Source organism: Pogoniulus pusillus, chromosome 26, assembly GCF_015220805.1.
Source record: "Pogoniulus pusillus isolate bPogPus1 chromosome 26, bPogPus1.pri, whole genome shotgun sequence".
Lineage (NCBI taxonomy): Eukaryota > Metazoa > Chordata > Aves > Piciformes > Lybiidae > Pogoniulus > Pogoniulus pusillus.
This window is the reverse complement of record NC_087289.1, coordinates 134160-149235: the sequence shown is the minus strand read 5'-3', so window position 1 is coordinate 149235 and position 15076 is coordinate 134160. Positions and strand designations below refer to the sequence as shown.

General features: G+C 59.0%; 1 protein-coding gene across 22 annotated transcripts in view; it reads right to left on the bottom strand.

Annotated features, from left to right (window-relative positions):
- Window positions 1-245: 245 nt before the first annotated feature.
- KIF1A (kinesin family member 1A) overlaps window positions 246-15076 on the bottom strand; it is a 42999-nt gene continuing 28168 nt past the window's right edge. For 6 of the 22 annotated variants that reach the window (XM_064165732.1, XM_064165734.1, XM_064165744.1 and 3 more), the window contains 24 exons: window positions 14803-14921; window positions 14636-14721; window positions 14187-14325; window positions 13848-14016; window positions 13419-13509; window positions 12941-13059; window positions 12714-12769; window positions 11936-12044; window positions 11757-11823; window positions 11585-11669; window positions 11185-11290; window positions 9281-9307; window positions 7806-7829; window positions 6275-6389; window positions 5894-6027; window positions 5697-5758; window positions 5442-5587; window positions 4968-5180; window positions 4748-4825; window positions 4337-4461; window positions 4104-4250; window positions 3796-3988; window positions 3603-3721; window positions 246-3092 (listed from right to left, as the gene is read on the bottom strand). In XM_064165732.1, coding sequence (XP_064021802.1) covers window positions 3050-3092; window positions 3603-3721; window positions 3796-3988; window positions 4104-4250; window positions 4337-4461; window positions 4748-4825; window positions 4968-5180; window positions 5442-5587; window positions 5697-5758; window positions 5894-6027; window positions 6275-6389; window positions 7806-7829; window positions 9281-9307; window positions 11185-11290; window positions 11585-11669; window positions 11757-11823; window positions 11936-12044; window positions 12714-12769; window positions 12941-13059; window positions 13419-13509; window positions 13848-14016; window positions 14187-14325; window positions 14636-14721; window positions 14803-14921 — 2572 coding nt within the window. In that variant the 3' untranslated portion in view covers window positions 246-3049. The remainder of the gene's footprint in view (window positions 3093-3602; window positions 3722-3795; window positions 3989-4103; window positions 4251-4336; window positions 4462-4747; window positions 4826-4967; window positions 5181-5441; window positions 5588-5696; window positions 5759-5893; window positions 6028-6274; window positions 6390-7805; window positions 7830-9280; window positions 9308-11184; window positions 11291-11584; window positions 11670-11756; window positions 11824-11935; window positions 12045-12713; window positions 12770-12940; window positions 13060-13418; window positions 13510-13847; window positions 14017-14186; window positions 14326-14635; window positions 14722-14802; window positions 14922-15076) is intronic. The other 16 variants (XM_064165733.1, XM_064165745.1, XM_064165748.1 and 13 more) reach the window with 3 other exon arrangements.

Sequence of the window (15076 nt, the reverse complement as noted above, 5' to 3'; positions counted from 1 at the left end):
TGGGGAGCGGAGGGGCGGGTGTCGGGACAGCGCCCCCGGCGCCAGGACGATGTGCGGCCGTGCGGCCCAGCTGCGGCGGGACGCGCTCTGTGCGCAGCCCAGCGCCGGTGCTGGTGCCCGGTGGTCGCCGCCACCCGCTCAGCGAGTGCCACAGGGACACAGCGCCCCTGTTGCTTGCAGCCCCGGGCCACTGTGGGCCTGAAAGCACTCGCCCTGTCCCCGAAAGCAAAGCCAAGGGATGCGCCTTGCGTTAAGTACACATTTATTTCAGAACCAAACAAGCCTCACGTGTGCGCGGGCGGCCGGGACCCGAAGCACCAGCCCCAGGGCACAGGACAGCGACGGCCCGGGGGTAGCGCTATCGCCGCTTGGAACTGCAGGGCTTGAGGGGCGGCCTTCCCCCGCTGCGGGCCTCTGGTTTGCCCATCGGTGCTTGCCTGCCCCCCACCGCTCTTCTGTGAGTGCTGGCTGACGCCTGGCGCCCAGCCATGCCTACACCTCGGGCTGGTGTTCCTCCTCGCTGGGGGCTGTGGTGGTAGAGGGGACATGGGGAGAGGGGCCTGACCCTGGTAGCATATAGCACTGTCGAGAGTGGGTCTGGTAGGGCAGCCAAGTGTGACCCACAAGCTGGGAATGCTACAGGTGTCCAGTGAGCAGCCATGCCTCCTTCTTCAGCCTCCAGTGTGACAGACCCCAGCTGAGTCGTCTGCTCTGCAGGTTTGCTGGCCTCAGGCACACTTTGGCTCTAGCTGGAGGATGCCCATCCCACGGTCATCCCTCCCCTCATTTGCAGTACAGGCAATACTGTGTCTGGTCGCTGGCAGACGCAGGTCCTATCTCTCCCAGAAGCTGCCTCCACCCTGGGAGACTCTTCTCTGTGGCACCAAATGCTTCCATTCCTAGCCTCCCACTTAAAATGCCATATTTTGCCAACTAGTCCCTGCCCAGGGCATGAGAGCTGGGGTGTTGCAGTCTGGACCCCTGGTTTACCCCCACTACAGCTCTGCCCCTCCATCCCCCCAGGCTGGCACCTCTCCCTCCATGATGGGCACAAGTCAGCCTCCAGTTCTCTAAATTGGATCACACCAGAGAAAAAAAGTTTGTTGAGCTTGTCTTGGGTGGGCAAGCTTTTGCCTGTCCAGGGAGCAAGGCTGGAGAAGTAGCCCCACTGCAGCTTCAGGCCAGACCCAAGGCAGTGAGATGCCTAAGAAGCTGTGGCTCAGGAAGGATGCCAAGTCCCTTTCTGTGACCTGAAACCCAAGCTGGATGGCATCCCACCTGCAGTGAAAGGTCCCCTGCAAGTCTCCGCGTGCCTGCCACATCCCTACCTGTCCATGCTCCCCCACGACACAAGTGTGACAAGAAGATAGCACCACGTCCAACACACACACACACACCCACACACCACAGACAGTGCAGGGAGCTACAGCACAGCTGAGGCACAGCCGTGCGGTGCGAGGGAAGGGCAGCTGCAAAAGTGTGACAGCAAAGCTGTGGGGTGCCCAGGAGATGTGCAGAGGAAGATGCTCTCCTTCCTGCCCAGAGCTGTGCCAGCTGCTGCCTGCTGCTCAGGAAGCCCTGAATGAAAGCATCCCCCCACGGGTGAGAGGAGAAGAGGGAGAGCTGCTGCTGGGTGAAGTGAGAAGCGGTGATGGCTGGAGAAGGTCTTTTCAGCAAAGCCACCTCTGCAGCAGAAAGCCATCTGGATTGACATGCTGAGGGGGACAGGGTGGGAAGGAGGTGGGCTCTTGCTTCTGCAGCCAGGGAAGAGAAGTCAGAAAATGCCAGCTACAGCAGTAAAAAGAAGTCACATCCTCACCCTGACACCCCCCACACCATCCTCTCCCCTGCATCTCTGACCTGCTTGAATCTGTCTTCCTGCTGGGAGGAGAAGGGATGTGAAAAGACATCCTTTGAGAAAGGGCAACAAGGATCCTGTGGATTGGAATAGTTGGATTGGAATTGGCTGGGGCCTGGGGAACTTTCCCATCGGACTTTGAAAGTGTCCACTTGAACCTCCACACTCCCCTTGGTGTCCTGCCTTAAGAGGGAAGGAATCCCGTTCCCTTTGGACAAGCCCCTGGGGCTCCCAGGCTGGGAGGGTGGAGGTGGCCGTGTGCTTCAGCTTGGGAAGGATGGTCCCCAGGGCCCCCTTCTCGTCTCCAGCTGGACCAAGCTCCACAGCGTGGTGACCTATCGGCGTGGCACTGAGTGCCCCAGCCAGCCAGAACGGCAGGCTCCCCTTCCCCAGAGGTAGATGGGGCAGGTAGGAATTGCCTCCTTTGGGAAGACGTGGTGGGCTCTCCAGCCAGCACTCAGGGCAGAAGTAGTTTAAGGGGGCAAAGCAGAGGGGTGGGGAGTGAGGGTGAGAGGCCTGCTGCCACTGGGCACACACCAGGATGACCCAGGGAAGGCATATCTAGGAGCTCAGCCTACCGCCAAGGCTCTCCCCTGCCAGGAGGAGGCATTGACTGGGGGCCAGGACCCAGGACCCAACTTATGGGATTTTTGTGATGTAAATAGAAACAAATACTTTATAAATATCTTCTTAAACTACAGACACCTGATCTTACCCTGCTGTCTCCTGCAGAAACACCAATAAACTAAGAAATCCCCATACCTAAACTACTACTTTCCCTTCATGTGGAAGCAACTTGTCCTGTTCTCCCACCTCCAAGCTTTACCACACTCCCACCTCTGCAGATCAAAGACCGGCTTTTAGCCGAAACTGCCCTCCTCATTCCCTCCCCTGCCATGAGGACCTTTCTGGAGCACTATAGATGGTGTGACATGAAGGTCACTCATGGAGGGACAAGCAGCAGATGGCACACACACAAGAAATCCTGCCCAGGCGGGTCCTGGCTTTTGCAGCTACAAACTGAAGTGAGTTTCCCCCATGAAGGTGTGAATCGAGAGAGATCCTTCCATGGAGCAGACAGCTGGGGCAGCAGATGGTGTGAGAGATCAGACATTAACATGGGAATCTTGAGACAGAATCAGCTATCTTGATCCTTCTGGCAGATGGATGAGGTGCAGAGTGGTTTACAGGTTAGATTCTCATCTGGGCTGTTCTCCTTCTGGACAGCTTAGACCTGATTTGGAAAACAAGGAGCAAAAAGTGTCAAAGATGTAGGCAAGGAGAGGTGTGGTCCCCTGGGTTCAGTGTCCTGGCTCCAGGCTGGCGCTGGAATTCAGCCAGAGCTGGAGTGACATGGGATTAATGTCTCTTTAGAGACATTAATGCACATTTCCTGTGCAGTTGCTCCTGTTTCTCTAGTCCTGCCCTTTGAGATGCTCTCAGTAACTGTGAAGGGTTACTGTCCCTGCTGCCCAGCATAGCTGTTGCTTTGAATTCAGCACAATGCCTCTGTACCATCTGGGATCTGGCCCTGGGTTAAAGCATTTAAGTGAGGAGCTGAAGTCAGGATTAATGGGGTCCAGCTTCTGCCAGCTGAGAGCCTGTGCAGCTGTGTGCAGGTGTTGCCCATCCCTGGCCAGCGGGCTGCAGATGGGACAGCACTGGGGGCAGGGCGGGGAGCATGCTCGGTTGCCCACAGATGTCCCGCCAACAGATTACCTCTCTCCCACCTGCCCCCCAATACCTTATGGAACCAGCCAGGAGAGGGTTGAAGGCATAGAGCCAGTCGTGCATGTCCTTGTCACTGCTTGCCTGCAGCAGGATGCCCCGGTGCTCCGTGCACACCGCAAACGTGTTTGGGGTCTGCCAGGGAAGAGCCAGGGCTGAGTCACTGCCAAAGGGGCTGCACGGGGCAGGGCTGGCTCCCAGGGCCTTACCTTGAGCATGGCCTGCTGATCCTCACTGTACTCCACCTGGGCCTTGGAGAGGTTGAGTATGGCCCTCTCAACCGCGTCCTTGTCCGAGTTGTAGATGTAGACATACGGGCGCCGGACCACGACAAAGCGCTTCACCCAGCCATTGGTGTGGGGCTCCAGGAAGTGCAAGTAGCCCTTTTTGGAGACGATGGGGCTGCAGAAGGGACAGAGGTCAGTCAGCGTGGGGCACAGACCGCAGGGCAGTGGCAGGGCACAGTCCCCCCCCGTCCAAAAGAGCTCCCCTCTCTTGCTGCTCCAGCTGCTCCTACCTGACCCGGATCTCCTGGATGTCAGGCACCAGCAAACGCTGCAGCTCTTTGTCTTCCTCAGGTCGGCAGGCTGGGGACTTCTTCTGCTCTCCTTCTACGGCAGGCTCCAGGTCAGGGCTTTCACCCCTGGAGGAGACCTGGGGAGATCTGGGGAGGAAGAAGTCCAGGATGTAGGAAGAGTGGCAATGCTGGGCTGTCACCTGAACCTCCTAGCCATCTTCTGCGATTCTTACCTGACCTCCATGGTGTTGTAGCGTCCTTCCACCAGTGACGGGCAGGTTGAGGAGGGGGTGAGAGTGGTGACTCCAAGAGCCGGCATGGAGGGGTCTCTCATCAGGGTCACAGACATTTCAGACAGCTATGGAGGTGTGGACTTGAGTTTCTGCCCAAAGCTGGGCACAGGCAAAGGACCAGATGTCTGCTCGTATGGGCAGAGGCAAGATCTCTGGCCAGTGGGGTCCTCTGCTGGCAGTCCCAAGTGCCACCAGCTCTGAGAACACCAGAGTGAGTAGAGGAAGCAGGGACCTCAGAGCAGGGACTACTCACACCGTAGTGCCCATCTGGTCTCCGCCCAGCCAGTACCCCCAGCCATGCATCTCTCCTGGCCCCCGCCCACCCAGCAGCACCTGTCACAGCAGCAGTACCTTGCTCTCGCTGGCGCTGATGCAGACGTGGCTGTGGCTGTACTCTCTGTTGAAGGTGTGTGTCAGCAGGCGCAAGCACTGTGGAAAGAGGAGGATGATAGGGCTGGAGACACCTTCCTCCACTGTCCTCTTCCTGCTCCTCTTGGGCTTTCTCCTGTCCCCCCATGGGAACCCCTTCCTGTCTTCATCCCCACAAGCTGAGGATGCTGCAGGATGGTACCTTTACAGCTAGCTCCTTCTGCCTCTCACTGGGGGTCTCAGGGGGGGAGGTGTGGCACTCAGGGGCTCCATCAGCAGAGAGTGGGGAGGAGATGCAGGAGGTGCTTCGGGACTCGCTGTCCTCGCTGGAGCAGGGGGACAGGGTCTCCAGGCCCAGGCGCTGCGTGGTTTCCAGCTTTTCCCGCAGGAGCAGGTAGTGTCTTGTCTTCTCCACCTGGGCAAAGGCAGGCAGGCTCAGAGCTGAGCCCCTCTCCTCGCCCACATCCTTTCAAGGAACTGTGCTTTCCAGGCCTCCTGAGCCCCATCTGCACGAGCTTTGGGCCTGCGGGGACCCAGCGAACAGCGATGCACAGGAGAGCACTGGTAGCATAACCCCATTCCTGCCTCCTCCCACACCTGAGAGTGCTGAGACAACCAGTGAGGGGATGGGATGCAAATTGCACCATTTTGGTCCATTCCTAGCCGGGACTCTTACTTCTTGCAGGAGGCTGAGTTTCTCCAGCTCCCACTGATGGTCAAGGATGAGGCTGTCACTGCGGGGCCGCCAGCCAGCCAAGTTCTCCTCTCCCCGCACATAGGCTACGGAGGTGTCTAGCACACGCCGACGCCGTCTCTGCATGCCTGGGGATAGATGCACAGCTGGGAGGACAGACACACAGCCCTTATACCATCCATGGTGCTGTGCCTCCTGGCCTCACGGTGAGCAGCTGGGCAGGGGCCTGGCACTCACCTGGGCTGCCAGCATCGGCCACGCGGCAGAGGCTGAGCTCATAGACTCCTGTCACGCGGTTGCTGTAAGCAAAAAGGGTTAAGGCATTACTGGACCCTGCTCTGGTTATTTCACCCAGGATGCTGGGATGGCCCAGCAGGGCTCCAGTGCCTGGGTGGTGGCTCTCCTTGCCCAGAAAGGCAGCAGCATCCCAGTACCTCTCAGAAGCCCGCAGACTGCCACTGCCAAAAAGGTTGCGGATGGAGCGGGAAGCAGGAAGCTTGGCATCTCGGGAATAGAAAACCATGCAGAAGTCTTTGGTGATGATGGCAGGCTGAGTGCAGTTCTCCATCTGCAGCAGGGCAAGGAAGAGGAGGCATCAGAGGGCTGCAGCTTGGCAGTCCAGCAGGTCACTCCCATCCCTGGTGCCCAGCCATTTCCACTTCTGGGGCCCCATAGGGCCCCCATGTACAGGTTGACTCCTGCACCCTGCTAACATAGGTGCTAGATAAGGACTGGTTCATGCTGCCTGCACCTCGGCAGTGAAGGAAGCACCAGACTTTGCCAGGGTTTGTCATGACCCCAGCTAAGGTCCTTGCCTCGATGTAGGCAGAAAGGGTGATGTAGATTTTCTCCCGGTACGGGGTGACACGGTTGAGCAGCAGCGAGTTGTGCATGGAGCTGTCCCATGCTGCCTCAAACTGGTAGAAAGTCCTGCCAGAAAAGAGAGCAGAGCCGGTAAAACACCCCCCCCCCATGGCCCCGAGTGAGTGAGCAAGATGCCGTCGTCCCCCCCTGCAGCGCTGCGGCAGGCCTGCAAGGACACACGCACATGCACGCGCAGCAGGGACAGATGGGGACAGCCACTCCAGAGGACGCAGGCTTAAGGCAAAGGGGGCAAGGCATAGCAGGAGGAAGACGCAGCACCCTCAAAATGGTCAATGGACCAGGGGATTGGGGAAGAGAGGCTGTGGGAGGAGTGAGGACTCAGCTGGGGTGCAGGCAAGGCAGGGCAGACTGGGAAGGCAGAGAAGAGCAAAGGAGGGTGCATGCCCCACCCCTGTGCTCAGAGCTGGGGAGCTGCCACCCCCAGCATACCACGGCTAAGTCCCCAACATCCAGCTCAGGGCATACAGCACCTCCTGGCCCCTTCCAGGAGCAGCTGTCACTGTTTGGGTGATGATGGCCAGAAGGGAAAGGAGGGAGGATGCTCAGCACTGGGTGGTTGCTGCCAGCCCAACCCTGGGAGACCAGCCCCCACATCAGCCAAGTCCCTTTCTCCAGCCCCCATCTGTCAGCCCTGAGCCTCAGAGGAATCCAGGGACCACAGTGATTTGGTGGCTTGCCCCTGTCAGGCTACCTCCCCCAGGTCTTGCTCTGCCGTGAACACCAGCCCAAATCCCACTGAGCTGCCCCACTCCCTTCACTATGCGTTTCCATGGCTCCCAGGCTGGGATAAGGAGTGAGGGACACCCAGCCCCATTAGCCTGGTGCCTATAGGTTCCTGCAAAGAATGGTGCAGCCACTCAGAGCAAGAGCAGCAACGACCCTCTTCAGGTCAAACAATCGAGGGTGTGGAAAGCAGGAGGCAGTTCAAGTTTAAGAGCAAAGGGGATCCTTGTTTCACCCCCTGTCCTGCTCCTGGGCTCCCTCTAGGACAGCCTGGGGCTGAAGGGACACGGCCTGGGCAAAGCCACACAGAGCTGCTGCAGCACCAGCTCCTGCCTAAGCATCCACAGGAAGCTGCGGCTCAGCTACATCTCAACGAGGATGCTTTGGCACATGCCCGAAACAGCGCCCAGGCAGCTGGCTGGCTCTTTGAACAAGAGCCGGGGTGGCTGGAGGGAGCAGGGAGAGGCTCTCAGCTGCCACTGCCCCCACAGCAGCAGACGGAGAGCGACGCTTTCCGCAGGAGTACAAAATGTGTCCAAAACCCCTGCGTGAGACAGAGCCAGGACGAGGGACTGCCTCGCAGACATGGGTCACTCTAGAAAAGAGTGTTCCCCAGGGAGGAGGAGAAGGAGGAGAGGAACCTCCAGGGAGAGGGGAAAGAGCAAAAAGCAAAGGGAGGAGGCAAAGGAGAAAGAGGAAAGCAGGAGGGACCAGACCGAGCGGGTGCGCGTGAAATACCTAGTGTCATTTCCCAACGAAATGCTATAAGTGAAGGCGACCCAAGAACAAACACACACAGGTACACACACAGAGAGACGAGAGGTCAGAGAGCGGTGTCCGGCGGGGCTGTGAGGAAGGGCGGCCCCTCGCGGGGGGCTCACCTCGTATCGGCACTGCTTGCTGAGGCAGCTCAGCTGGACCCGGAACCAGAGCCCAACAGGAGCTCAGCAAGGGCAGACAGAGAGTTACCTGCCCGGGTGAAAACCCTCTGCCTCCCACCTTCCTCGCAGTCCAGCAGCTGGGAAGTGACCACGTGTGCTCCCCATACCCTTAACATTGCTCTCGCTGCCATCCCAAGGGCAAGGAGCTCCTGCTTAGTACAGCCCCCTGGGAATGTGCCCATCACAAGGCAGGATTGCCGCCCACAGAGAGAGGGATCATTTCTTGGCTCATCCCCTGGTCCACAGGGAGCATCACTGTGATGAGAGCCCATGGAGGCAACACCAGCATGAGCCCACATCCTCTGCTGCAGGGTGCTGGATCTGTGCTGGATCTGTCCCCCTGCACCTTCTGGCAAGGGGGAGCAAGGTGCTGCTGAAGGGATAACTCTGCCTTCAGGCATCTCTGAGCATGACCAGATTCTAGCTGCCGTAAGGACAGTGTCCCAGGCACAACACTCTGGAACCCATTAAGAATCAGAAGACCCCATCCTCTGTCTCCCAGACTCATTCTCATCTTCTGCCATGCAGTCTGGTGGCAGCATGCCCCTCCTCTAGTGCCTCAGCAATGCTCCTGTCTAGAGGCAGGCAGCAGCATCTGAGTCGGGTGGCTGTCACCCACACACTACATGCCAGGCTCACGCTGCAGTTGCCACTGAAGCTTCCTGTCCCCAAGCACACAGGGATACAGCCCCTGTCACGAATGGGCCTGTGTGCCCCCTGCCACACCCACATGCACACACACTGTCCACATGTTGCACCTATGCCCACCTATGCTGTGCCTAAGGTGGGCAGCCACTCTGCATGCTGGCACACAACCCAGCACTGCTGCCATCATCACCAGCTGCCTGGGCAAGGGCTGGAGGCACTTTGAAGTCCACACTGTGGTCTGCATCAGCCCTGCAGCTACTCCAAGTGGTGCCAATGGCCAAGATGGGGCTGGGGTGAGAGGAAGTGGGGGGGTGGCACACTTGGTGCCAGATGCTGGAGAGGTGGGAGAGCAGCAAAGTCAAAAAGCAAGAAAAAACCCAAACTAGGTGATGGGGACGCAGGCGTGCGAGGGGAGCGGCAGCCAGCGAGAGCACGGCCCAGACGAACAGCTAAAGGGGCCAAGTGAGAGAGGTGCCAGGGCGGGAGGGAGGAGGGATGGGGCGTGTGAAGGGCTGGGGGCTCCCGCTCTCTGGCGGGAGCGAGCGAGCCGAGGCGAGAGAGGAGAAAGAAAGAAGGAGGAGAGGAAGAGGGAGTGGAAACAAAGCCAATGGAAACAAATAATACCTAGGCATATCCGAATCAAGAAACTGCCTGCGGAAACACAAAACAGTCACATGTTAGTGTGGGCGCGGATGAGTGGCAGCAGCAGAGAAGCGAGGGCGGACCTTGGGCACTGCCACCCATGCCTTCTCCCTGGGTGCCAAATGAAGGGATGGATGGGTGCTGGGAGGGAGCCGTACCACTCCCCTGCTCTCCTCCTGAGTGACTCCAGAGGACTGGGGATGCTGCAAAGGGGAGCCAGGGCTGCTCTGGGTGATGGAGGCTCCATGGAGTTGGGCAGCAAAGCAGGGAGCGCAAGCAGCCAGGGAGGAGGGTGAAGCAGGCCCTGGCTCTACTCGCTGCCCTCCCTCTGCTCCCCCTGGCAGGCTGCTAGGGCCGAAGCAGTGCACCTGCATGCGGGGTGCAAGCGGGGTGGGGGTGCTTGAAGCGAGTGCTCCTCGGCTTTTCGCACCCTCCTCTCCCTGCCTGGTCCTAGGCAGGATGGCCATGGGATGGGCATGGGGCATGCTGGCACACAGCTGCCACCTGAGGCTGGCCTGAGGTGCTGACCCTCTGAGCACACAGAGGCCGTCTCTCTTCTCCCTGCTTCTCTACACCTCCAGCATTTTCCCAGCCCGAGCTCTGTCCCTTTGACCTTCAGAGCATGTGGGGGAAGGCAGGAGCAGAAGGCGGCGCCCCCTGCCAGGCTACACCAGAGATGCTAAAGATATGATCTGGTTGTACCCAGGACCAACTGGCCAGATCAGGAGCTGACATAAGCCAGTTCAGACTCAGGAGCCGGTGAGTGCCACAGCCACCCAGCTCCAGCAAAACCTTCACAGCTCTGCCAGGCAGAGCCCTCCTGACCTGACCATCCCTGCCCAGCCTTGCCGCACTGTCCCTGTGACTGTGCCAAACTCCTGGTCCCACACTCGCACACACATCCGACCCAATGACTGAGCTCTGCTGCCCAGGTACAACATGACTGCTGCTCCACTGTGCCCAGGAGCTGCCTCAGGAGCACTGGAGGGTGACATCTCCCATACAGACCTCCATCACTCCCCAGAGGACACCCAGCCTTGGGACAGGCCACCTTGGGGCAGAGGATGCCCTGAAGAAAATGAGGGGAAAAGCTGTTCCCATGCCAGGATGCTCCTATGCCAGCAAGTGCTACGTGCACAGCCCAGGACTGGTCCCACTATTCCCAGTGCTACCAGCAACTGTTGCTGTCGTGGCTGCTCATACGGATACATTCTGGCCAGGGACCCCTGCTAGCCCTTGGCGTTTTGCCAGCAGCCCTGGGGCAGAGGAGAACTCAGCCCTCGTCACCCACCGCTGCCCTGTTGCCACCACAGGACTCGTCCAGGGAGATCGTGGAGATAAAACCTTTCTGGCCTCACCACTCCCACACATCTGCCAAACCCCCAGGGGCACAGACCCCTAGGAAAGAAGTGAAGGGACAGGAATCCCCAAAGTCTTCCAGCAGTTATGTGCCATGGATTTACTGCATCACCCTCACACAGACAGGCGCTGGCCATGGGCACTGAGTGGCATTTCCAGTGAGTTTACTGGGACACAGGACAAATAGCCCTCCTCGCAGGTCCCCTTCAGCTGCTGGGTCAGAATGTCCTCCCAGCACCTGCCCCTGCCTCTGCACAAGGCAGTCACAGCTGCCACTGAAGAGGAGGACCCTCACCAAAATGCCCTGTAGTGCCAAAACCTACAGAGAGGGTTCACAGAGGAAAAGACAGGGGGCTGGCACCTCTGAAGCCCAAAACCTTCTGCATCTCCAGAAGAACCCCTTCTCCAGGCAGCAACAGGTTGGCAGTACCCTGTGGCAGGGCTGAGAGCCCCCAGGGGAGAGAAAGGCTCCCCATATCCCCTCCCAGCCTTCACCACAGTGGGGAAAGAGCAGAAACAGCACGCACCGGTCATCCTGGGAGGGGCTGATGTAGCCGGAGGAGAGGATATTCAGGGACAGGATGTTGGGGTCTATGAGGGACTCATCTGCTTCTGGAGTGTTCCGGATACGACCTGCAAGCACAGCAGAGGGACATTGCTCAGGTGACAGGAGGTGGTCCTGTGTGGTGCAGGGGCAGGCCACCTGCCTGCATCCCACTGCAGCCCACCCCCCAGGCAGCAACTAGCTGGTGCTCAGTCCCTCACGGTGACTGCAGCATCCTGCCTGTGCCATGGCACTCATAGCTGGAGGGCAGAGGAGGCATAAAGACCCACGTGAGAATGTGGGTGAGAAGCAGCCCCAGAGGATGCTTGGGAACTCAGGGGGCTGGGGGTTGCTCACAGCCCACCCAGCCTGGCTCAGCTTACCCACAACCAGCTCCCGCACTTCCTTCCAGTGGATGAGGCTGCCTGTTTCATGCACCAAGGTGACGGTGATTCTCCTCTGGATGCCCTGAGATGCGCCAGGCCAGAGAGAAATAATGGTTAACACAGCTCCTGGCAGAAGCCTGAGCCAAGGCAGAACCTCGGGAGGGCATACCTGGTGGAGGAGGAAGGTCCCATGGCACGGCATGCCTCCACGGTGGTCCACAACAGCAGGGATGTAGCTGGAAGAGGGGATTGTGGCATGACACAAAGCTCCAGCAGCCTGCCCAGAGGTGCCAAGTGCAGGCAAACCTCCCTCCCTCTGCTTCCCCTCCCCTTTCTGGCAGGACTTACTCGCCATTGGCCTCCAGCTCACAGATCTCAAAGGAGACCATCAGGTCATACTTGCACTGGCATGGGCCAGCACTGGGCCGAGTCATGGTGTTCAGCTTCGTGGCAGGCACTGTGGCAGATCAGAAAGACAGAGTCAAAAGGAGCTTGCCACGGATGTTTGGAGACAGAAGACAGCACAGGACAGGCAGAGGAGGCAGGAGGGAGCACACTGAGGGCGACGTTCCTGCAACAGTCCAGGGACCTCACTGAACACCCCGTGCCTTCTCCCACACCATATGTGGAGCAGCAAGGACGTCAGGATGCAGCTGGCCTCACCCATCCCCAAAATGCACGCCTTGAGTCCACTGCCTCGGCACAGACATGTCCCAAAGCCTGCAGCATTGCTCCAGGGACTGCTTGGGGACAGTGGCTCTGAGACAGCTGTGCAAGGACAGCTAGTGGGAGACCACCCAGAGCTGTTATGGGGACCACACAGCAAACCATGGCACTCAGCGAAACCCCAACACCTTGGGGCTTGGCAGCCAGAGTGCGTCAGGGACTTTGCAGGCCCTGAGGATGGCAATGCTGGGTGGCTGTCTGAGCTATCCAGGATGGGCAGCCTCTTCCCTGCCACTCCATGGGAGGTGAGAAGGGGGTTCTGTATCAGGTGCAGAAATGGGTGCCAAGGGCTTTTGGGTGCTCTGGTCTTCATTACATTTTGTGGTACCCCTGAAAAAGGACCCCACACCCAGCATTAGGAGCTTGGACAAACAGAAGAGCAAGAGGCCAGGTCCTCTACCTGGTTTGGAGAGTGGCATCACACGGGGAAAGTGGCGCCGGGATGGCCTCAGAGGGCTGCAGAGAGAACCAGCTTGGTTAAAGCATCCACAAGGAGTCCTAAGCCCAGATAATGCCACTTAATGTGCTGGGGACACGTCTGCCTGCCCCAGACCTTCCTTTCAGTCCCCAGGAAGCCAGATGCACCAAGTGCCCTCAAGGCACCCAGGGGCCAAGAGGGTCACCCACCTCAAGACATCCTTGCAGAGGGGTGGGAAAGGGTGCTGCTGGTAGTGTCCAAAGACTTCAAATACAATTGGCTGGCTCTTGATATATTCAATGAAGGACTTGGTCACCTCCACAGCAATCTAGAAGAGAAAAAGCCATTGATGGCATAGTTTTCCTGGGAAAAGGATGCAGCTGGCATCAGGCCTGAGTAGGCGGAAGGGTGCATGCCTGTCTGATTTTCTGTCACTCACCCAACCCCTTCCCCGTGGTCTGGGGATGCTCTCCCCCACCAAGAACACTGCCATTAAATCCCAGCCTTTTTAGCTGGAGGGCAGTGGCTTTGGGTCTTTTTCTCACACGTCCACCTTGTCTAAGGCTGTGACAGGCTGGGAAAGCCAGGAGGAAGCTGCTCCCCCGGGGAGAAGATCCAGCCAATGGTCCCACAATGATCCTAGCAGCCATGGAGGTGAGGGGGAGTGCACAGGAGAGGGCTACTCACATTTTGGACATGATAGAAGCCCAGTGGTGGCCCCCGTCCTGTGTTCTTCAAGGGCTCCGTTGAAAAGGCCTCATCGTGGCGATGGATGAAGCTGTGGAGTGAAGGAAGGTGGCTCAGGGGCTGTGGGGCAGGGACATGCCAGAACAGTGCAAGAAGAAGGGCAGGGACTATAACAAGAGCCTGCTCTCCCTGTACTGCCACTCACACCCTGGTCTGGCACAGGACCTCTTGAAGCTGATGGGAACCTCTACCTGCCTTTTGCCAGCAAGCGGACAAGGTAGAGGACAAGCACATGGAGTCACTCTGCAGCCCTTGGCTTTGCCTCTCCCATCCATGAAGGGCTCACAGGTCAGGGAGCTGAGCACCAGCCCCAGAGTGATGGCCAAAGCACAGGGGAAGATGTAGGGCTGGGAGGCCCCAGGGGCTCACTTGAACTGGCAGAAGATGTCTGCATATTCTGCAGAGATGCTGGAGGCTTGCAGGACTGTCACACGGAAAGTGAAGATGCTGCCCAGCTTCAGGTGGTCCAGAGCAGTCTCCAGTGGCCCATCTGGTGCAGGTTTCTCTGGGCTGTCCAGGAGAAGGTCTTCTGGGGTCACTGAGGGGAGGTAAGGGTCCTCAGAAAGGCACGAGGGTCAACCCCTTGGTGTCTGCCAGCAGCCTCACACAGGGGCAGTAGGCAATGGGCTTTCAACTTTTGGGCAGGCATAGAAGGGTGGGTGCCAGGACAGCGGACCACCCTCCAACTGCTTGTCAGCACCCCCTCACCTGCACAGGTATTGTTGTTGACTTCATCAGCAGAGGGACCCACATCGCTGACCTGTCCTTGGCCTTCAACAATGCGTAGCTCCTCCTGGGAGGTCCCCGAGCGTGACATCCCCACGGCTGGGCATGACTCCGATTGGAACTGCACCATGAGTTGGGCTCAGGGATGCTGTCGATCCCCGAGTTGATCTTGCTTGTGCTGCCACCACTATCCCGGGCAACTCCAGATCTCCCCTCCACCCCACGGCAGCTGCCCGAGATGTGGGCAAGAGCAGGGTGCAGTGATGAGTGCCGGAGGGCTAGGGGCTGGCTACAGACTAGACTGGGAGCACGATCCCCTTTAGCCTGGCGCTTGCACCTCTGGAAGTGCATCAATTCCCACGTCCCCACCGCTTCGGCAGGCAAGGGCCTGCGGTCCCCGGGCACCCACCAAGAACTTGCTGCTGCCCTACCTTCTCAAAGTGCTGGTCGTCAAAGGAGATCTTGGCCATCCCTGACTGCCGCACGCCAGAGCCGTAGTCCGGGGCTTCTTCATCCGCTGGAGAAGAGCCGGGAGTGAGGCGGCGCAGGGGGCACGGGGGACGTGAAGGGCACGTTTGGGGTGGGGTCTCCCGCCTACCTGAGATGGCCTGGACGGCCACACGCAGGAAGCCCTTCACCTCGCCCTTCTCGCTGACGATGGCCACGCGGTGCACCAGGGGCACAGGGTAGAGGAGGTTGCTCAGGTAGACGAAAGCCCTGCCAGAGAGGGGGGACACACACACAAAACGGGGGGCGCGGTCACTGCTCCCACCCGCCGGTCCCCAGGCAGAGGTGGCGCGGCCGGCGGCGGCCGAGGTCCCAGGACACCGCTCACGGCGCGACCACAGCGCTGCAAAGCAAAACTTAAGGAG